Source organism: Myxocyprinus asiaticus, chromosome 20 (genome assembly GCF_019703515.2).
Source record: "Myxocyprinus asiaticus isolate MX2 ecotype Aquarium Trade chromosome 20, UBuf_Myxa_2, whole genome shotgun sequence".
Classification (NCBI taxonomy): domain Eukaryota; kingdom Metazoa; phylum Chordata; class Actinopteri; order Cypriniformes; family Catostomidae; genus Myxocyprinus; species Myxocyprinus asiaticus.
The window spans coordinates 25,142,727-25,167,379 of NC_059363.1; the positions used below are offsets into that span (position 1 = coordinate 25,142,727).

The 24,653-nt window shown below is 38.9% G+C and overlaps 1 protein-coding gene across 1 annotated transcript in view; it reads left to right on the forward strand.

Annotated features, from left to right (window-relative positions):
- Nucleotides 1–5,371: 5,371 nt before the first annotated feature.
- Nucleotides 5,372–24,653, forward strand: part of arhgap5 (Rho GTPase activating protein 5) — a 70,665-nt gene continuing 51,383 nt past the window's right edge. Inside the window, exons 1-3 of the mRNA XM_051646088.1 lie at nt 5,372–5,575; nt 8,164–12,050; nt 12,226–12,379. Of these exons, the coding sequence (XP_051502048.1) occupies nt 8,337–12,050; nt 12,226–12,379 (3,868 nt within the window). The 5' untranslated portion in view covers nt 5,372–5,575; nt 8,164–8,336. The remainder of the gene's footprint in view (nt 5,576–8,163; nt 12,051–12,225; nt 12,380–24,653) is intronic.

The window sequence follows — 24,653 nt, forward strand, 5'->3', positions numbered from 1 at the left end:
TATACTGCTATATATCTTCATTAATGCTAGATGTTAAGAACTGATTCCAAGAAACATCAGATTATTTAGCTTGATGAGTATATACTGCATATATACAGAGGAGCGTATTATATATATATATATACAGTATATACTCTCATATGCAATAGTAAGAGTACTATAATAGTATATTTTTCCAAACATAGTCTGTTCAGAATAGCTGCTCTATTACTACTCTTACTATTTATGCTGTATATACAGTGGAAACAGTAAAAGTAGTTTTCTATTATGCTATGTAGCATGCAAATATAGTAGGTCATCTGGATATTATATCCATACAGAAAATAACACTATTGTAGTAAGCTATTCCGAACATAGGCAATGTGCAAAATAGCATACTACCATACTACTCTTACTATTTCTTCAGTTGTATCTGTATATGGTGGAAATAGTAAGAGTAGTATGCTAAATACAGTAGTATGCAGATAGGTCATCTGGTATTTTATGCATATAGAAAATAACATACTATATACCACTATATATATATATACAATAGTGAGTGTAGAATGGTAGTATGCAATTTCAAACAGGCTATGTTCGGAATAGCAACCTAACATACCATTCTTACTACGGCAGAAATAATAAGAGTAGTATGCAAGTATGCTATGTGGTATGCAAATGTAGTAGGTCATCCGGGTACTCTAACATTCTATATACTTCTAAATATGCAATTGTAAAAAGCAGTGATTTAGTATGCTATTCTGAAAATAGCCTATGTTTGGAATAGCACACTGCAATACTACTCTTACTACAGCAGAAATAGTAAGAGAAGTGTGCACATAGCCTATGCTATATAGTATGAAAATATAGTAGGCTACTGTAGTCATCAGGATATTCTATGCATAGCGAAAATAACATATTATAGACTACTATATATGAAATAGTAAGAGCAGAATGCTTGTATACTATTCCGAACTTAGCCCTTGTCTTTAGTGACCCGGAACCCAGCCCTTCCCAGAATTGCAAGCATGGATCCATAACCATGGCAATGTAGATGTTCTACTGCTGCTGCTGCTCAGTGTAAAGAGTACCAGCAGCTGGTTCCAATTGCACTGCAGCACACAGGGGAATGGAAGGATGGAATGTATGCTCATAGAGGCGTCAATTTGAAGGTGGTTTTAACTCTAGCTCTAGCACTGGACTGTCTCCTTTACAATACCACTTTGTGAACAGATCTTTACTAGTTCTATCAAAAAAAAAAAAAAGAAAAGCAAAAGCTGTATTTCAGCTGTACCAGTCGTTTGAGTACTTGAGCAAGTATTTATCGAAAATGAACTTGGGGGAATACCCTTCCTGTTTTGAACATATACCTTAGCTCTCAACTATTTAACCCAACAGATGTTAATGACAGTAAATCCATGTAACAATGGCTAGCCTTATCTTGCACAATCAGAATCCACACAAAGGGTGTGGACATCAATGCTTCTCAGCAAGGCTCCCAGGCACATCTGAGGGGTGTTGGAAGGAGATTTGGAGGTGGGGGGAAGGTAAATAATTCATTATGAAAAAAAGAGAGAGGGGAGATTTAAGGAAGCACAGACAGAAAGACATATGTTAGAGCTGATATGAGGCCTTATGCTGTGCTTTTGATGTCCATACATTTGCACAATTCACATTAACTAACAGCATTAATTACTACTACCTTAAAAGGTGTGGTGGAAGCTGTCAAACATTACAGAAATGAATGCTGTTCTTTTTCTTTTATAGATTAGTTTAGCTATTATTTATAGCATGACACCCTTCAAAAATTATAACAGTAATAAAAAACATCCCAGTTAGGATATCTGGATCTAGAAACGGCTCCTTTCTCTGGCAGGAAACAAAAATACTTCATTTGAAATCAAACTGATTTATAAATATATATAAAGCAGAGTTTAAAGGGATAGTTCACCCAAAAATGAAAAATCCCTCATCATTTACTCACCCTCATGCCATCCCAGATGTGTATGACTTTCTTTCTTGTGCAGAACACAAATTATGATTTTTAGTAGAATATTTCAGCTCTGTAGGTCCTCACAATGCAAGCGAATGGATGCTATAATTTAGAAACTCCAAAAAGCACTTAAAGGCATCATAAAAGTAATCCATACAACTCCAGTGTTTAATCCAGATTTTCAGAAGTTATATGATAGGTGTAGGTGAGAAACAGATCAATATTTAAATCCTTTTTGGAAATTCTTCTCCCTGCCCATTAGTGGGCGGTATGCATGAAGAATGTGAATCACCAAAAACACAAGAAGAAGAATGTAAAAGTGATCTGATTTCTCACCCACTCCTATCAAATAGCTTGTGAAGATATTGATTTAACCACTGGAGTCGTATAGATTACTTTTATGCTGATTTATGTCATTTTTGGAGCGTCATAATTTTGGCACCCATTCACTTGCATTGTATGGACCTAAAGAGCTGAGAAATTCTTCTAAAAATCTTCTTTTGAGTTCAGCAGCTGAAAGAAAGTCATACAGTACACAAATGGGATGGCATAAGGGTGAGTATATGATGAGAGAAATTTCATATTTTTCAGTTTTCATTTTCCAAACCTGCTTAACTTTCTTTCCTCTGTGGAACACAAAAGGAGATGTTGGAATTTGTGGCAGTAAATTAGCAGAATTCAAATATCCTCCTTACACTCACTGCCTCATTCGCTAATGTAGTTGGAGAAGTGAACATGATTGGAACATGGCTGTTGAAAGCCTAGGGAATGTTCAATGGCCTCTTGAGAGGTTAAGCTAGGAACTATTTGTCTTCTGGGCTATGATAAGAGATGCTGTTTAGATCATTCTGAACTGCTTGATTATCATAAATTAAATGACAAACACATAAAATTCTTAAAGACAAGATGGTCATTGCATCTTCTTGTTACTGGAACAAAGTTTCAATGGAATCATTACTTTGGCGTTCAGACACTTTGAGTTATGGTCCATAGTGCTTGCAAGAAGATATGTATGTCCTTAGAGAAAATGATGGGTGCACATGGCTGATGGCAATAACATCTGTATGTCAAATACAGACACAATCATGTAACTGTGATAAAATTTACACTGCAGCCTTTCAGACCCTTTGTACAGAAAAATAAAGAAGCTCTGGATAAAAGTCGTACTACTGTCAAATTAATGGTCATGGTTTCCAAAGGGGCACTCCAAAATGATACTGTGGCACTGAAACGACTCCACACCTCACCTGCAGAAAACTAAAATTAGAAAAAATGCCAATGACTTATTTTGATTTCATCAGAGTTTCCCATTGATTTTTGAGCATTCTTGATTTGTTATGCAGGCTTATGCTTTCAAATGACAACTGCAACAGGTCTGTTGATTATAAGCAGTTTCAAACAATAGACCTATGAATAAGATTCCTTTTTCCTGTCTTGGCCAATCATGGCAATAATGTGAAGCAGATGTTCAGCAAAACAATGATTTCAAAAACCTAGTGGCCGGTAGTGTTTGGTTGACCATTTGCATTTACACACCAAGAAACTTGACATTTGTGCTGCGGTTCGGCCAAAGGAGGGGCTCGCCACTGACCACAGACAGGCGTTGTCTTGGGAACTGATTCTCTCAAGACAATAGCATTGGTGAACAGGGAAAAATTAACAAAACACAGAGAGTCAGAAATAAAGGTCACTCAAATACAGTTATTTCAATCACAAGAGAGGCTGCACTGTGGCTGGAGCACACCTCGATGTGGGCTACAGTATGTCCCACCTTAATTGGAGTAATATTCCAGGTACAAGGTCAGCTCAATCAACAGCATTGTGGCATAATGCTGACTGCCATGAAAATGAATTTCGACTTGTCCCTTCTTTTCTTAAAAAAAACTAAACAAATGGGTTACAGTGAGACACTTCAAATGGAAGTGAATAGGGGTCAATTTGTAAACGACAAAATACTCGCTGTTTCAAAAGTATTGCCACAAGACATAAGCAGCTCAGTGAGTAAAGATTATCACCCCTGGAGTTCGCTAGTTTGCTAGTTCGAATCCCAGGGTGTGCTGAGTGACTCCAGCCAGGTCTCCTAAGCAACCAAACTGGCCCGGTTGGTAGGGAGGGTAGAGTCACATGGGGTAACCTCCTTGTGGTCGCTATAATGTGGTTCGTTCTTGGTGTGGCGCGTGGTGAGTTGAGCGTGTGTGCCGCGGTGGATGTTGTGAAGTCTCCACACGCGCTGTCTCCGTGGCAACGCGCTCAACAAGCCACGTGATAAGATGCGCGCGTTGATGGTCTCAGACGCGGAGGCAACTGGCATTCGTCCTCCGCCACCCGGATTGAGGCGAATCACTAGCCACCACGAGGACTTAAAAGCACACTGGGAATTGGGCATTCCAAATTGATTGAAAAAAAAAAAAAAAATTACACACACACACACACACACACACACACACACACACACACACACACACATATATATATATATATATATATATATATATATATATATATATATATATATATATATATAAAATCATAAATAAGAAAAAATAAAAAAATTTCAATTTTACTGTGACAAATCTTATTAGATAAAAATGGTGTAAACAGGTTTTTTTCTGTCACTGAAGTTGCATAGGGACAGCTGAGCCTTCATCCAAACAGACCAGGACCACAGAGCTTTAAATTTAGAAATAATGAATTTAAAAAAATTAAATAAGAGAGCACAATATTTTTTTTAATTAAAACTAAATATATAAAAATAAACTATTATTAAAATAATATACCACTTATTTTACAAAACGCTGGATCTTTAAATGGTACTATCTGAGAACAGGGATAAGATATTAATTATTATAACCAATTAATAAACGGAACTGGTCCAAATAAATAAGACAACATAAAACTGTATCAGTAATCTCGGAGGAGGAAAACGTTAATGCTAATATGCTACTTGCTTAAAAAACAAACAAAAAAAAACAAACAAACCAAAAAAAAACAACAACTTCTGTCTAATATTATTTTACACATTTGACCAATCTTCTCCCGTCTATTAAATTGCATATCCACGGAAGAAAAATCTTATTATCTGAAACCAATGCCATATTGCATTACCTTATCCATCATGTTGAGCAATACCACATAAATAACACATAAATGTGTAATTACAATGTTAATACACATCAGTGCATTTCTAATCGTGTATTAGAAATTTTGCCCTACCATAAATAAAATCGCATTAAGACATCAAAAATCCACAGAAAGTATTAGCCTGCATGATCCTGGGAGCCAGTCGTGAGCGCGCAGCGTGCCCCCGCGGTGAGCGGAATGGAAAAGTTAGTGGAGAGAGAGAGTGAGTGAGAGCCGGATCTATCCGTCGCCATTACTGACTGGAATGAGAGGGGAGGGGATGGCTCTCCGATTACACGCATACCACCCTTACTGTTAGAAGATACCGAAAACAATCCCTTTTGGAGATTTCACCGATTATTCCAATCACTCACGGGTTAAAAAAAGACAACTGGAATTTGTTTGGGGATTTAATCAGTGGAAATTACGGGGAATAGTTGGAATGCCACCTCCTGCCTGTGGTGTCGGGAGCGACCATGTTAGGTAGGGGAATGCTCACGGAGGAGTATGTGACTTTCTATCATGCTTTTTTGTTATTTACTTTACTGTATTCGCTCTGATCGGTTAAATAGGTCATGCATTTCTGTGTGTTTTCAATAGTTGTGTTGCTTTATACAATTACACAGACGTGTCTCTTTCGTCTACAATGCGGTGTATCGGTGTCACACTAAACTAGCCCTGGCTAACTGGGAAGCTATCGAGCAAAGGAAGCGTCAAATGCCTTGTTCGGGGCAAGGCCCGTGTCGGTGCACACAATCTAACCCATTTTATTTAAACTAACGAAACTTATCTGCATCGGCGTATTATTTAACACGACAAGTAAGCACGTGTGATTTGCAGTTATCAAATTATTCCCACGTGAAATGCAATTCATGGGATTTGAATGCAGGCTGAGCTATTGAATTAAAGGAGTGATTCTCACGAAACCTGTCTAGAAAATTACATAAACATAATTTACCCCCAAATCCATAGAAAACATACAATTATATTTTCCACACAGAAACTGCAGCCTACGTTTAAGACCATTCATTTCGCGACACTTTAGCACATTGTACCCCCTAATTCTCCTTATCATGACGCATCCAGACGTTTTACTTTTACTTTCCCCATTGTATTAAATGATGATTCTCATTACCGTAACACAGTCACTTTTTACAATTTGTAAAAATGCTGTTGTACTGAAAGTTTTTTTTTTTTTTTTTTAAGTATATTATACCAAATTCTTGCCAGTTCATGCTAGTTTAAAAAAAACTCATTCAGTTCGTTGACATAATTGTGAATAAACAAAAGTCGACGTGACGAGCTCGCGCATCTGATCGCAGTTTGGCTCGCGACTCTCAGTAAAGGCCGTTTGGGACGCGGTAATCGGTGGAATCGCCGCGCGGCTGCCGCTTTCTCTAGTAGAGGAAGCGTTTTGTGCAGTCAAGGCGGTGCTAGTGTCGCGATTTCAGGGGCGGCTGTTGCCATAGTTACAGTCAACAAGAACTAGCGAAGTCACCTACACACGCACGCACACCAATAACAGCAGCAGTACACTTGCAATGTATGTGAGAGAAATATTCTGCAAATATTTTACCTCATCTGTTTGAGAAGTGCCCTGGTAACACTTTAGATGTAGTTGGACAAAACAGATTTTAAACTGGGCTCACATGGTTTCTTTAACTGTTTATATAGTTAATATAGAAGTTATACCAGTTCAGTTAAATTTTTTTAGGATTGGCTGTGAATAAAGCATACACTTATTGGCTTATTGGCCGCTCAGAAAAAGATAGAATATTTTTATCACGTGAAAGCGGCAGGATTTTGGGTGTACGAGCACCGCTTGCGCGCCGCCTGCGGTTTGCCGCTTTCGCGTGCGTGCCTCTCATTGAAAATTAACTAGACACTCGCGCTTGCCGCGTCCCGTGTGAAACGGCCTATAGCGCAGCTCGCGTGCTGGTCCGAATTCCAGCAAGGTGATGATCTTCACCTTCAGCAGATCCTGTCTGCTTTACATTCCCTCCCTGCATAGATGCACGCTAGAGAAATACAGCTAGGCACAGCTGTCAACATCCGCCGTCATAAAGAAACGCGTCTTGACTAGGATGTCCTGTGTTTCAGTGATTTTAACGATTGTGAGGTCTAGTCGTTGGTGTCCAATAAACGCGATCGTTATGTATGACATTGTCAGCACCATTTAGGATCTTTTATAAACGATGAGGCTTGTCGAGCTTGTACATTAAAGAAAAGCTTATATTACTCTCTCAAAAGTGGTCATAGTTATGCGTCTTTGAGCCAAGTATGACATTTAAAAAAAATATTTTGTTTACATCCTTCGTTAATTAGTCAACTGTTACCTTCTGTTTTAATACTGACAGAAGCAGCTTACTTAACAGTACATGTTCTCATGTCACAGAAGACATGCAGAGCATGCATTTTATATATATATATATATATAATGCATGCTCTGCATTATATATTGCAAACGCTGCAAGAGTATTTTCAGAAAATAATAGAGTATATGCATATATTGAATGTGCCTGTGTCACAGGATTAAGCCTTCTTACCACTTATATTATGATGAAACTAATGCATGAGCTAGTAGAACATGCCCAATAAATCAGATTATTGCTGTTCCTGCACATTGAGACATGGCATGCATTTGACTGAAACACATCACTAATACATGGATCATAAAATTTTGGAATAGTTTGGTACCGGGTAAGCAGGTGAATGAAAAGCAGCGGTGATAATGTTTCCAGACTTTGTACTTGGAGTCGGGAATTCAAATGCAAGTTTACTGCAGGATTGTGCCTTTGCAGTAGTATTACAATAGTAAACATTTCTGTTATTATCTTACATTTTCAGTTTCAAAAGTGCAACCAGTAAGTGATGGATACACTTCTGTCACTTGTTATTTTAGTCAACATAATGTTTGATTGTACTAGTTCATGTTGTGATTGTGCCCGAGTATCATTTGTCAACACATTTATCCACTGCTGTTTGCCAAAAGATTAATTTTGTGATAATGTGCATGGCTTTTGGAAACATAAAGCTTTATCTCATTTATAATTTGCATTTTTGTGTTGTAGGAAGGTGACTGGAGAGGAAAGAGCAGTCAACCAGGACAAATGATCCATATTAAAGATACAGCATCTCATTCAAAGAGAGACATGGAAATGCACCTGCACTAGCCAATGGAAGTGCATGTTTGCCTTGCTGGCATACTTTGCTTTGCGTAACAAGCAATGAAAGGGGCAATATAATGGCCAAGAATAAGGAGCCCCGTCCGACATATGCTGTCAGTGTTGTCGGGCTCTCAGGCACTGAGAAAGAGAAGGGCAACTGCGGCGTAGGTAAATCCTGCCTATGCAACAGATATGTACGCCCCAGTGCGGACTGCTACTACTTGGAGCACACTTCTGTGTTAAGCACAATTGACTTTGGAGGGCGTGTAGTGAATAATGATCACTTCTTATACTGGGGTGAGGTGTTACATCGAGGGGACGATGGCCTTGAGTGTAGAATTCAGATCATTGAACAGACCGAATTTATCGATGACCAGACCTTCTTGCCTCATCGGAGCACAAACTTACAGCCTTACACGAAACGGGCTTCAAATACGAAGCTTCAGTCTGCTGAGAAACTGATGTACATTTGCACAGACCAGCTTGGTTTAGAACAGGATTTTGATCAGAAACAGATGCCTGATGGCAAGCTCAATATTGATGGCTTTGTATTGTGTATAGATGTAAGCAAAGGATGCAACAGAAAATTCGATGACCAAATGAAATTTGTCCACAACCTTTATTCTCAAATATCCAAGGCGAAAAAGCCCATCATCATTGCTGCAACGAAATGTGACGAGTGTGTTGAGCAATACTTAAGGGAGGTCCAGACATTTGTTGCAGGAAAAAAGAATCTTATGCTTGTCGAGACATCGGCTCGAGCATCTGTTAATGTGGACCTCTGTTTCAATGCTCTTACACAGCAGATGGACAAAACTCGAGGTAAACCCAAAATCATCTCTTACTTGGAAGCTTACAAAGCCCAGAGACATTTAGTAGCTTCAGTCTCAGACAAGTTTGAAAAACTCATTGTTCAAACTGTCCGAGATTATCACACAAACTGGAAAATTGTGAGCAATAAATTGAAAAACCACCCAGACTATGAAGAGTACATCAATTTAGAAGGCACCAGAAAGGCTAGAAACACCTTTTCGAAGCACACAGAACAGCTAAGACAAGAGCATATCAAAAGGCGGAGGGAGGATTATTTTACCAGTCTGCCAAAAATTCTTAATAAGTTGCTTAACAACCTGGAGGAAATTGAGACCCTGAGTTGGACAGAGGCTCAGAACCTTATGAAGAGCAGGCCTGAGTTTCAGTACTGCTTCATTGAGTTAGAACAAACACCGTGGTATGAAACAGACCACCTTGATAAAACCGATGACAGAAGAGTGCCGTTTGATATCCTCAAAACCATGGAAGGAGAGAGGATTTATCAAAACCACGTACAGCATTTGATATCGGAGAAGAAGCGGTTTGAGATGAAGGAGAAATTCAAGAAGACGCTGGAGCGAGTGCATTTTATTAGCCCCGGACAACCATGGGAAGAGGTCATGTGTTTTGTCATGGAGGATGAAGCGTACAAATACATCATTGAATCAGATCGCAGAGATGTTTATAGTCGGCATCAGCAGGAAATAGTTGAAAGGGCCAAAGAGGAGTTTCAGGAAATGCTATTTGAGCATGCAGAGCTGTTCTATGACCTGGATTTGAATGCGACCCCAAGCTGTGACAAAATGAGTGAGATTCATGCTGTACTTAACGAGGAGCCTAGATACAGAGCCCTTCAAAAGCTCACCACCGACAGGGAGTCTCTTTTACTGAAACACATTGGATTTGTCTATCACCCCACAAAAGAAACATGCCTCAGTGGCACGGCCTGTGTTGATCTAAAAGTTGAGCAAGTCCTCGCAAATAGGCTCGTTCAGTTGGATCACGGTCGCACAAATATCTACTACAACAGTGCCAACATTGATAAAGTGAACCTGTGTCTCGTGGGCAGAGAAGGCCTGGCGCAGGAACTTGCGAATGAAATCCGAGCTCAGTCCACTGATGATGAATACACCCTGGACGGGAAAATCTATGAATTAGACCTTTTGCCTGTGGATGTCAATTCTGGCATGCTTTTGAACCATTCCTGGCTATCGACTTTCAAGCCCCATGGGTTCTTTTGTGTCTTCAGCTCTATAGAGTCACTTAATTACATTGGTGACCGTGTAAACCGGATCCGAGCCGAGATTGCCCAGAGCAGAAGGGATAGGTATAGCCAGCCAGTGCCATTCATTCTCATTCTAGCAAATCAGCGAGACAATGTTTGCAAAAACATGCCTATTTTAAGGCATCAGGGCCAACAGCTTGCAAATAAGCTACAGTGTACATTTATAGATATTCCCTCCAGCACTTTTCCACGAAAGTTTAATGAGTCTCAGATTAAACAGGCCCTCAGAGCAGTGTTAGAAGGATTGAAGCACAATTTCGATGTGATGTGCCCGATGCCCTCCATTAAGGATTTGTCAGAGACTGATTTGCGGATAGTCATGTGTGCCATGTGTGGAGATCCGTTCAGTGTGGATCTCATTCTTTCTCCTTTTCTGGACTCACATTCCTGCAGTGCCGGCCAGCATGGTCAATGCAACACGTTAATCCTTGACAAAATCATCGGCGACAGCCGTAGACGCATACAGGTCACCGTGCTCTCATACCACTCCTCCATTGGAATCAGAAAAGACGAATTGGTGCATGGGTACATACTCGTTTACTCAGCAAAACGAAAGTCTTCCATGGCTATGCTGAGGGCATTCCTGGCCGAGGTCCAGGATGTCATTCCAGTTCAACTGGTGGCCATTACGGACAGTCAAGCAGACTTCTTCGAGAACGAGGCGATAAAAGAGCTCATGACTGAAGGGGAGCACATTGCCACGGAAATTACAGCTAAATTTACAGCACTCTACTCCTTGTCTCAGTATCATAGGCAGACGGAAGTTTTCACACCTTTTTTCAATGAGGTTCTTGAGAAGAAGAGCAACATCGAAAGCTTCTTCATGTTTGATAACAGTAGGGACGGAACAGGCATCGGTGAAGATGTCTTCCCTCAATCACCTCACTGTCATTCACCTGCCTACCAGTACTACCCTGACTCTGAGGACGATGGGGAGGGACCACCACCTTACAGCCCAATAGGGGACGAAGTTCTGCTGCTGCCCAACCCTAGTGAACGAAAGTACAGAATCGACCTCGAAGGAAACGAGTACCCGGTTCACAGCACACCCGTTGGCGATTATGAGCGTAACCACAAAGTGCCTCCCCCAGTAAAACCCAAACCCAACGTGCTGCCCAAGCCCAATGTAAAGAAGCTGGATCCTAACCTTCTGAGGACCATTGAGGCTGGAATGAAGAGCTCTAGATGGGCACGTGCTCCAATGATGGTTCACGGCGATGACCTTGAAGCATCTGACAACTATGCAGAGCCGGCGGACACTCTCAAATCAAAAGGCTTTAATGATGATATATATGCTGTACCTGAAGATGCACACAGTAGATCTGGGAAGACCCGCAACTCATTTGGTGGACTTGCTCTGCATGGCGATGAGGAGAATGGCTTTGACTCCGTGTTGAAGTCTCAGGGTGGTAGACGGCCTTCTAAGTACAAACATCGGTCCAAGATACTCTTTAGCAAGACAAAAGCTTATCATAGACGAGTGCATTCGGATGTCAGTGATGATGAGTCAGGGCCTGCAACGCAGAAAAAGAAAAAAGGAAGGGGCAATCGAGGAAGTGAAGAGGACCCTCTTCTTTCGCCAGTGGATCCTTGGAAAGGAGGAATAGACAATCCAGCCATCACATCAGACCCAGAGCAGGATGATAAGAAAATGAAGAAAAAGAAAGCACCAAAGACCAAGGAACCCAAAAAGGTTAGCTACTTATTTCAAGTACTTATAAACTTTACTTATCTAGTACTCGTGTAGTATAACGTCCAACGTTCTCCTATATGAAATGCTTACATCAGACACAAAGACATATTATTGTTGATATCTCAATATACATTGTAGTTATTCTATTGAGTAAAATGTCTTTGTTTCTTAACAGACAAAATCAACAAAGACTATAAAGCCATTGTATCCACCAACACGAAGAAATTGGGAGAGTAACTATTTTGGGGTACCTCTTCAGAACTTGGTGTCTCCTGATAGGCCCATTCCTTTGTTTATTGAGAAGTGTGTCGACTACATTGAACGGACAGGTAGGTTTCCTGGTTTACAAAGCTGAATGACTGAATTCAAGATCAGTAACTCAAATCGCACCTGAAAATTTGTGAACATGTCTTGTCAGTGTTAACTGTTAACAGTGGCAGATTGTTTGATTACAGCATGCCTTTCAGTAGCTTGTTTTGTAACTGATTCAGTGTTCAATGGAAACTCTGACAAACACAAAAGTCAATAAAGCCCAGCTGACCCGTGATATTGCTTGAGGTTTCATAAGTAAATAGGTGACACCCACATACTGCCTTTAGGGTTGACAACAGCGGTAGATCAGTTAAACTCATGCATGGATGACATGCAGTGATGTGGTTTCTTAGGGAAATTATTAAGATACTGTTTGTGGTGTTTATGTTAATGTACAGGAAACGGGCAAAGTGTCTGTGGTGAGATTAATAGTAGGCCAATTTGCTGGTGAACTGATTTTGCTTTCTGTTGGTGTGGGCATGCACAGATGAAGCCTATGTGTTAATCCAGCTAAGATCACGGTTAGATTTAATTCATATGCAGTGCAGTTGGTTTTGTTTGCGAGATACTCAGTTCTGTTTGTGACACTTTTGTGGGTTGTACAAAGAAGCCTTATCAAAACATTAATTTAGCTTTAGCATGAGATGTAATTTGTTCTTTTGGGGTATTTCTTTTTAACATTTGTCATTCAAAAGTCCACTTGTGAAAATCTGCATTTTATTTTGTATTTTTGTAATTTAATATACTTTTTTAAATTTCAATTTATATTATCAGCATTACAATTTGAGTGAAAAGTTACATTGAAAAACCAAAATGTTTTAGTATTTTGTATGTCCATATAATGACAGTATGCACTCGAGCAAGTTGATGATCCATGTTATAGCATGATTTGAAAATGTTCCAAAGAGCATCTTGTGTGCTTCAGTGGAAGCAAGGGAATCTGACCTTTTGTTTAAAGGAGTTAACATGGTCAATGTCACAGATTTGCTCATTTGATTAGTAACATGGAAATTGTAAACATTTATTTTTCATTTTATTTTATTTATATTTTCAAAATCTGAAAACTTTGATTTCCATGTTTAAATAAATTTTTAAATCTGATATTTTGAATATGGAATTCTGAGCGGCACTTTACATTTGCTAATATACAGTATTTAGAGATGTGTTGCCTACATCATGTTTGTCATTAGTATATCCTACATGTGGTATACTATAAAAATCAATGTTATTTATGGTTATGTTGTCAACACTGAATAGTTATATTGAATGTGGGTGGTTTGTCATGACCTTTGCTGTATCTGGGCTTTGTTAAGTTTTCCTTTCACTTCCTCTGGAATTGGTGGAGATGGTAGAGTTTGCCTATGGCTGTGTCTGAGCATCGCGGGCCTCTGTTTAAGAACTTTTTGAAAGCACCTTGCCTCAATGAGCTGTGCAGATGAAAAGGTTCATCAACCATAGGGATGCACCAATCCGATTCCTGGATCGGTATCGGTTCCGATATTGACGTTTTAAATGGATCGGGTATCAGTCTGACAAGCCCGATCCAAATCTAGTACTGTGTGTTAGTCATGTTCGTTACTGTCAAGCTCCAAAAATGACATAAAAGATCCATAAAAACACTATTAAAGTTGTTCATATGACTCGTGCATTTTATTCAAAGCCACTTGAAAATGTGTTTAATGAGGCTGTGTTTAATAAGTAAATAGTATTTTATATTTTATAGTAATATAGTATGCATGCGCAGTGCTAGCACGTTAGTGAGTGGTGTTGCTCTTTTGACACACACACGCAGCCCTGGGTGATTCACTCGCGGCTATTTTTAACCTTTACGCAGTTTGCAATATTTGAGCGCTACTCATGAACAGCATCTCAGATGTAGATGCTCAATAGTTTGGTTCACTTATAATTAGGGATGCACCAATACCACTTTTTCCCTTCCGATCCGATTCCGATATCGGAAATCTCAGTATCGGCCGATACCGATCCCGATCCGATACCAGTGTTGTTTTTTTTGCATAATCAGTTTAGAATATCTTTACATTATTGTGTGGAACTAATTGGGTGTACTCTTTAATATGTAAAGAGATACAAACCTCAAACTACACATTATTTCAATATAAATGTATAGCTTATTAAGAAAAACGTTATTGTTAACTAGTATACTGGATAATGTAGCAGCAAAATTAACAGTAATTCCAGTATAAGTCATCAGTAGAAAATAATTTTTTTCAAATTGTATCTGGACTTTATAGGATTCAGATCTCTTTTTTGTTCAGTTTAGTTGTAAGAAATCAACTCACTTTTCATTCACAGTTATTTTTTGGAACCCATTCAACTTAAATATTATTATAATTTGTAAACAAATTATAATAATAATAATATATTATAATAGTAATATATAATAATATATCTCAATCATGCACCTTTTGTCACGGATCCACCGGTCTCTCTCTCTCTCTCTCTCTCTCTCTCTTCCTCACTGCCGTCAGCGCTCACTCTCCCCTGAGTTCTGATTACACGCACCTGCATATCATTAGTGGCTAATCAAGGACTGCGTGTATATACCCTGCTTTCACACACACTCTTTGTCTGTTCTCATCGATTGCATCTCTGAGACTCCAGACCTTTCTACTATGTCAAACATACCTGTGTCTTCATTAGATGCCTTCAAGTATCATAAGACTGTTGTGAGTTATCTGTTCATCGTGTCTATAACCTGTCTGGATATTACTCACCTGCTGTTTGCCACTCTGCTCAACTGGATTTACTCACAATGTTTACATCACTGTTTCAATCATCTGTTCAACAAACCCTGCTACTGAGTTTATATCTCTGCCTCCGTGAGTCTCTCCGTGACACCTTTAACTTTTAAACCCTCACGCTTTTATTTTGACATTCTGAACTCTCCAGGAAGTCCTGTAAGTGTGTCTGTTTGTAGGAAAGTTCACAGTAATTTAATTAACTTCTTATTCAAATTCTGGTAAAAATGCACCTCCGGTGAACCAAACTATTGAGCATCTACCTCTGAGATGCTGTTCGTGAGTAGTGCTCAAATATTGCGCACCACTGTGAAGGCTAAAAATAGGCGTGCTGTTGTGTAAACAGAGCAGCGCCATTCAATAACGCGCCGGAGCTGCGCGTGCATTTTATATATTTACTTATTAAACAGACTTTTGTAATTCACAGAGCTATCGCACGTCTTCAAATGGCTTTGAATAAAATGCACGAGTCAAATGAACTACTTTAATTGTGTTTTAATGGTTCTTTTATGTAATTAATTTTTTTTTTAGCTTGACAGTAACTAACATGACTGACACATAGTATCGGTTTTGGATTGAGCTTGTCGGACCGATACCCGATCCTTTTAAAACTTCAGTATCGGAGCCGATACCGATCCAGGTATCAGATCAGTACATCCCTACTTATAATATGCATTTAGAACGGCACCAGAGGTGCATTTGACCAGAGTTTGAATAAGAAGCGAATTAAACTACTGTGAACTTGCCTACAAACAGACACATACAGGACTACCTGGAGAGTTCAGAATGTCAAAATAAAAGCATGAGGGTTTAAAAAGTGCACGAATTAAATAATATTACTGTTGTATTTAAAATTAGAAGTCAATAATATTAATAACAATTTGTTATTATTGTCATTAGTATTTGTTTACAATTTATAACAATATTTAAGTTGAATGGGTTCCAAAAATAACTGTGTGAATGAAAAGTGGACTGATGTCTTACAACTAAATTGAACAAAATAGAGATCTGATTCCTTTAAAGTCCAGATGCAAGTTGAAACATTAAATAAAAAATAAAACAAACAGCTTTTCTACTGATGACTTATACTGGAATTACTGTTAATTTTGCTGCTACATTATACAGTATACTAGTTAACAATAAAGTGTTTCTTAATAAGCTATACATTTATATTGAAATAATGTGTAGTTAGAGGTTTGTGTTTCTTTACATATTAAAGAGTACACCCAATTAGGTCCACACAATAATGTAAAGATATTCTAAACTGATTATGCAAAAAAACAACACTGATATCGGCTTGGGATCGGTATCGGCTGATACTGAGATTTCCGATATCGGAATTGGATCGAAAGAGAAAAAGTGGTATCGGTGCATCCCTAATCAACCACCTTACCAGCAGTAGGCTATTGTAAAATTTTCCGGCCGAGTGCCTAAATATGTGATATGAATGCAGTAAAAATCTTAAAGTCTCCAAACTCTCCAAAACGGCAGTTCCCAACTTATACATCCAAATAAATGATGTAATTCCCAAGAATTTAAAAGAAAGCTACTTCGCACGTGAAATCATGCACAACTGTTATCCCGTATGTGAGATAAACAATACCAGGGCTCGACAACAAGGACTGCTCGATGGCCTGGGGCCAGTGTGAGAGAGATTTGGGCCAGTTGCTAGAACTGTCACTTGCCCGATCGGGCCAGTTCTCCATTTATAAAATTAGTGCAGGCAAACAAAAAGCGAGAGAGCACAAAAAATACATGGAGCGAACATAGATGATATTTTGAGTGCATTAAAAGGTATTTTGTACGTGCATGAACTCAGTTTTGTAAAGCAATGTATCTTCTTGCAAAGATTAATTCATTTTGAGCAAACAAAAATAAATTTTGCACTTGAATAAAATTTCTTTGAATGTGAATTTACACAGATTTCTGAAATTTATGTAACTCCACTCTTTTTTTGCATGTGCAAGATCTTACTCGCTCTCTTCTACTACCCACTCTGCATGCGTTCATAGCTTTGACTGCTTGCTTGCTCAACAACTTTACAGCATTTTAATGTGCCAGAATTTCAGCCAATCAGAGATGAGGTGGTACATTTTGATTGGCTGGCTAGATCACAGATCAAACTGCTAATCAAAACAGAAGGAAGAGGAGAAGGGGATAGTTTGTTTTCAAGAAAGGAAATGTGTAACACTCTATGACCACATGAAAGCAGTTCTTTTATTGACTTAACTGTTTTTATTTAACCTTAATGAAATATGTGTTAGTCTGTACACTGCCAATAGGCTTACTAGCTAGATAACTATCAGTCTAGCTCTCTTAGTTTGGTCTATATTAGTAGTTGGTTCTCTTGACTAGTATTTGGTTATCCAGGTTTTCAAGTTACACTTACGTAGCTACTAGCTTGGCCATGTTAGCTACCACCTTCATCTGATATTATATTATATTTAATCTCTCTCTTGTGTAAAACTACATTGTAAAAAGTAATAGTGTAGTTTTGGGGGAATGTAATTTGACTTCTATCTAACCCACAGGATATTCTGAGAGAGTAGTTTTTCTGATTAACAATTTTTTATTGATTCACATATTGAACACAGAAAAACAAAATATATATACACAGAATCAACAATTAACCACCACTGAACCTTCAACCAAAACTCCTGGATCTTAACACCCCCCCCCCCAAAGACATGGGTTATGTCTCCATCCTCTGATTGACAAAACCAGGGAGGGACTCTCTCAGGTGGAAGCAACCAATGAGCCAATCGTCTGAGACCAAATGCATAATGATAAAACAAAATCTTGTTTGGGCCTACCTTTGTCAATCGGCCTATGCAGCTTAATGAAATGTAATCTGGGACGTTTCCCATTCCAAATGAAGGGCTTCGCTATGCTATCATATGCTTGAAATAAGAGAGGGGGACATCTACAAGGAGAGATTGTAGCAGGTAGTTGAATTTTGGAATACAATTCATTTTAATAATATTAACCTTCCCAATCACAGATAAATGTAATGAAGCCCACCTGCCCACATCGCTTAAATCTTTTTTTTAAAGGGTCAAAATTAACTCTTAACTAAATCACACAAATTTGCGGGAATAAAATGCCCAAATACTTAATGCCCTGTTTGGGCCACTGAAAGGCGCCCGGCTGAAAAGCTGTTATCGGGCAGTACGCTGTCAAAGCCAAAGCTTTGGATTTAGACCAATTAACTCTGTATCCTGAGAACTTAGAAAAGGAATTAATTATTGCCCTACCGATATATCGGCTTATATGTTTACTGATATGCGCCGATATGAAAACTTTTTTTCAGAACATAAAATGCAGAAAACAGTGCTTTAGAATTGGTGTCATAGCGTAGTTTGTCCTGCAGAGCGTGCTCCGACTCCATTGTTTACAGAGCTGACTCTGAGCTGACGGTGGCTCTGCAGACAGGGCGGAGTTAAGCTGTCTCTTCACAGTAAATTGCTAACTAGTTTGTGAAAAACATACTGGAAAGTTAATAAACAATGACCCCATCATTTTCCCTTTTCAATATTACTAATATAACGTTAACCCTGTCCCTGACAACCATGTCACTCATGTTTATCTTTGCTATTGTTTGTCAGTGCAGTCAGTAATGTAGCAGATTGAAAGGTAAACATCAGAGCATCTTTGTAGCTCAGCAGACAACGATGTGGTGGTGGATTGTGTCTGAGTGTTGATTTCACGCTGTGTTATTACCTAGTTGGTGGAAAGTAAATAAACACAATGATGGAAAGTAAATAAAGTCCATCTTTTACTCTCCATGACAACAAGCTTGTAGCTAACTAGCTAACCACGTAGCTACTTTCATTGTTGTCAGCTGAGTGGAAGCTAATGAGTAAACATGCATTCACCAAACTGTTTTGTTCAGGATTCACAGTTTTGGTACCCCCTTCAACCGAACAGTTCCTGTCATTGCATTTACAAAATGTAATATTTAAAAGCCTGGTTTTCCACCGTTGAAAGTTTCCCCTGAACTTGTATAGCAGAATACGGTGTAACACTGCTGCCGCTGTTTATCTTGACTTGGCAGTATTAATATAGTCAGCATTTGACTGATACTAAACAGTAATACTGATGTTTATTTAGCTATTGATTGTATTTTTATTTATTCTTTATTTAAATGGTCAGCATTTGACTGATACTAAAGAGAAGTGATGTTTATTTAGCTATTTATTGTATTTTTATTTATTTTCTCAGGGTTCATTTCTAGAATTTGTTGACAATGTATAATAATAATGTAAAATATTCTTTGATAAAAATATTTAAGAAAGCAGCCTACTGAGTACCTTTGCATAGTCATATCGGTCAAAAATCCACATAGAAAAGGTCTGTTTTCATTCCAGCTCAGAAATTAACTATATTGGCCACCCTATCGGTAATCGGTGAATTTTCCCTCTCTAAAATTGGTATCGGTCTCAAAAATCCCGTATCGGTTGGGCTCTAGAATTAATAATTCTGTGAAGGCAAGGCATAGATCTAGAAGGGTCGGAGACGAATAATAAAATATCATCTGCATAAAGCAGAAGCTTATGTGCTACACTTCCCGCCATCACCCCTGGAAAATCATCCTCCTTTCTTATCATGGCTGCTAATGGTTCCAGGGCAAGACAGAACAATAATGGGGAAAGAGGGCAATCCTGCCGGGTGCCCCTATCCAGAGTAAAATAATCTGAAATTAATCCATATGTTTGTACCACCTCTACCGGGTGTCTATAAAGTAACTTAATCCATCCAATAAACGTACTCCAAACCCGTACATTTCCAAAATCTTAAAAAGATAATCCCATTCTACCATATCAAACACCTTTTTGGTGTCAAGTGAGATTACCGGAGTCTGATCATTTGCCACTGACCACATGATATTGATGAAACGCCTAATGTTATCAGAAGAGCTACGGCCCTGAATAAATCCTACCTGATCTATATGTATGAGAGATTTCATAACATAATTGGTTAGCCAAAATTTTTGACAATATTTTAACGTCTAGCTGGATCAGGGAAATTGGACTGTAACTCTTACACTCATTTGGATCTTTGTCATTTTTAAGAATCAGGCTGATCCGGGCTTGCGTCATGGTTGGCGGAAGTTTTCCATTCTTTAATGATTCTGTATAAACTTCTAGCCAAAGTGGAGCCAATTCTGTAGCATAAGATCTAAAAAAACTCAGCGGCAAAGCCATCTGGCCCCAGAGCCTTGCCTGTAGGCAAGGCCTTAATTAGCTCACCAAGCTCCTCCAAGGTTATCTCAGAATCCAAATAATTGTTTTGCTCATTCGTCAGTTTAGGGAGTTCTAATGGTTCCACAAAGTTTCTAATCTTCATCAGTAGACGAAGACATGGAACTATAGAGATCAAGATAGAATTCTTTAAAAGCATTATTAATATCAATGGCTGAGGTAAACATTTCACCACCAGCAGATTTCACTGAGGGAATGGTAGAAAAAGACTCTCTCTGCTTTATATATCTAGCCAAAAGCTTACCTGCTTTGTCCCCCGACTCAAAGTATGACGGTCTTGCCAAAACTCCACCTTCTGCAACAAAATAGTATTATATCTGTATTTCAATCGTGTCAATTCTCTAAAGCCTTCAGATGACATTTGGTGCTTCAGCTCTGCCTCGGCACTTTTAATATTCCCTTCCAACTCCACGAGTTCTCGTGCTTTGGATTTTTTGATGAATGAGGCATACTGTATGATCCGATCCTTAAGAACCGCCTGAAGTGTCTCCCAAGCCACACCCATATAAACATTAATTTCAGCCTTTAACATTTGTTGGAATTCAGGATTTTGCAAAAGGGATACATTAAAGTGCCAACTATATGATTTTCTCTGTATGTGGCAAAAACATGTTTCCAATAGAGCAGTCAACAACAGATGAAATGAGGGGCTTAGATATATATATACATATATATATAAAATCTATTCTAGAATAAATCTTATGGACTGATGAAAATAATGTATAGTCCCAACCAGATGGGTTCAAAAGTCTCCAAATATCTGTAAGACCAAGATTTTTACACATCCTGTGAAGCATCAATGTTGCTTCACTATGATCAAGGACTAAGTCCATCAATAGATTAAAGTCTCCTCCCAATATTATATCATGAAGGGTGCCAGCGGCTTGCAACATCCTTTCAAGATCTATAAAAAAGCCCTGATCATCAACGTTAGGTGCATAAATATTAGCCAAAATCAACCTTTGCCCCTGAATTTCTGCTAAAGCAATAATGACTCTTCCTAATTTATCTTTAATTTGTTTGAAACATTTGAATTGTAGATGTTTACTTATCAGTGTAATGACTCTCTTGCTCTTACTTGAGCCAGCACTAAAGAAAACATGCCCACCCCATATCTTCCCAAATTTTTCAGCTTCCTGCGGGGAAAGATGCGTTTTTTGAAGAAACACTATCATATTTCTTACGTTTAAGAAAAGTAATAACCTTCCTTCTTTTTATGGGGTGCCCCAACACATTCACATTCTACATGGGGAGAGACAATCCACTCACACTAACATTTAAAATTTTGACATATTAGAAAAAATAGATTATGTGTCATAAACAAAATTATAAAGATCACATTCCAACATTAGTGCAACCCCGAACTTCCCCCAGAACCAAACATGCGCATTAACCCCGCGCACGACAGCGCCAACCGGTGTCCATCCCTCAAAACTCAAACAGTCCATGCATGCCTACGAGAGCCCCCACGACAAATTTGCCGTCAGATTGCTCAAGTTCTGTGTTTCTATACAAATTATGTGAGACAGAATTACATAACAGAAGAAAATCTATAAAACAAACTCCAGCCAATAGGCAGGATAAACACAAAGAATGTTTAGATTCATCCACATAACTGTCCCAAAGGTGTGTTCCTCCATAAAACAAGCTTGAGCCGCTAGCGGAATCAGCACAAAAAACTTAAACAAAAAAACATTCAGTTTCCTCAGGCAGTCAAACGAATGTTCTGTGATCCGGATGTTACATGAGTGCAATAATGACCTAATCACTCCAGTGTCCTGCAAAAAATATTCCACAAAACAATCTCCAGCCAGTAGGAGGCATAAGCACAAAGAATGTGCAGATTCATCCACAACACTGTCCCGAAGGAATGTTACTACACAAAACAGCACCAAAAGAAAACAAAAGGCACCCAGTTTCCTCGGACAGTCAAGTGGATGTTCAGTGAGTCAGGCCCACTTGGCTGCAAAGTGAGTATCACACAATGGCTTAATCATTCCATTGACTTTATGAAGGACATCGCTTTTTGGGGACATGTAAATACTTTGCGGCCATCCTTAGCATCTATTCTCAATTTGGCCGGGAACATCAGTGCAAAAGCGACCTTCTGTTGATATAAGAGATTCTTGCATTCCTTGAATCGATCACGTTTCTCTCTTTTCAAATTCACAAAGTCCGGTAACAAGAAAATGTTGTGGTTCTTCCAAGAAAGCCTTCCTTTACTCCTCGCCTCTTGTAACACAAAATCTTTATGGGATGATCTCAGAAATTTGGCCAGAATTGATCGGGGCCTGTCTCCCTCAGCGGATTGACGAGCCGGAACTCTATGAGCTCGCTCGATTTCCAGCTTATGGCCTGTTATGTCGAGCAGACTCGGGAAGAGCCCGTCCAGAAATTCCACCATATTCTGACCCTCTGCTCGCTCAGGAATTTCAACAATTTGGAAATTGTTCCATCGGTTATGATTCTCCATATCTTCCAACTTTTCCCAAATGCGCTCCAAGTCTGCCTTGGTCGTTAGCAGTTTAGCAGCGAATTCCCTCTCCGATGACTCCAGATAATCGATTAGTTTCTCAGCATCCGCCACTCTTGTAACCACCTCAGTGAATTTTGTCTCCATGGCAGTGATCGATTGACGTATTACAGCAAGCTCCTCCAAGTCTGCAAGGACCTTCGTCAGCATTGCCGACACATTCATCAATTGTCGCTGAATTTCCATCACCTCACTGGCCAAATTGACTCCTGGGCTTTCAGCCTGCTGCTCGGGGGCTTCAGCTTGAGCACATAAGTGACTTTTAATGTCTCCAGAGCCCGAGGATTTTGAATTCTTTGACATTGTCTTCATAGAACAGTTATGGAACAGGGTGTATCGAGTCTCACCGGTTTAATGACACAAAAAGTATTAAAACTAGCAAAGTGCGCAGAGCTCGCCGTTCAAACGTCCGAACCTCGCATGGCGCCACGTGACTCCTCCTGAGAGATCAGTGTATTAAAATAAATGTGACCAGATTACAGTCTACCATGGATCAGCATCCACTGAACCTTCTTCTTTTTGTTATTAATACATGAAATACTATTTTCTATAATAAACATGTTATTTTGTCCACCTTCTTTAGTGTGTCCTCTTCCATTTTCGTCAACCTTGTGTATTATAAATATGATGAATATTATAAATATTGCCTAAATTAACATATTCTATTCTTGATAGGAGGCGGGATTCTTGTAGGAGGCGGGACTTGCCGGAATACGGGTGTAAAGGCAAGTGAGCAGTCTAAAGTTCCAAACGCACACAGAGTGAGAGAGTGAGTTCTTGCACACGCAAAAAATCTATTAATCTTTGCAAGAAAATACATTGCTTTGAGTTCAAGCGCGTGCAAAAGAACTTTGTGTGCTCAAAATGTCATCTTGCACGTACAAAATATTTTTTTTTTGCGCTCAAAGTATCATTTTGCACACTCAAAATAAAATTTTGCGTGCACAGAATTTTGCCACGTATATAACTCCATAGCGCCAAAGCACAGGCGCGTAAGCGCACGAGCGTTCAGACACCGAGCGTGCTCTCCTAGAACTCGTTTCCAAATGTCTTAGCAGCAGCAATTACCAATGTGTTGAAAATAGCTAGAATTTCATAGCGGGATTGCATGTCTTGCGCAACATTTTAAGTGTCCCCGCACATTTCAAGTTCACAGTGTGCGAAATTCCCACATTTTTTTGTTTGAATATGTTGTTGAAAATTAGTAATCCACACATTAGAACACATAAATCAACAGTTTCTTTCTATAGGACTGTAAATCCAACTGTGCATCTCTCTTGTCAGTCTCTCCATGCAGCATAGACACTGTTTAACGTGCATGCATGCACTATCTTAAAGGGACAGAGCGCTAGTATTGTTCGCAGTTCCCACAGTAAAAGTGCCTTTTATCTCATTCATTCGCCTTTAGAGATGAAGAGCTGAATGAAACGTTATAAACTTTGTTGAACCCCTGTTATACACATGGCTGGAATCATGAGCTGCTCATTATCCAAAATGCAAGTATACATTTAATTAGGTAATGTTTCAAAGTGTAAACATTAATTTGTCATGAAAATGGTGTTTGATATGAAAAGAAGCAAAATCACTATGGCAGTTATTATTTTCATTGCTGTTTAGCTGCAGGGTGAAGATGACTATTAAAACAGTCTACTTCATATCATCCTCATAACACACCTTTTACAGTATGTACAGGAATGTACAGGTATTTTACTTTCTGTGCTTTGTGTATCAGTCAGTT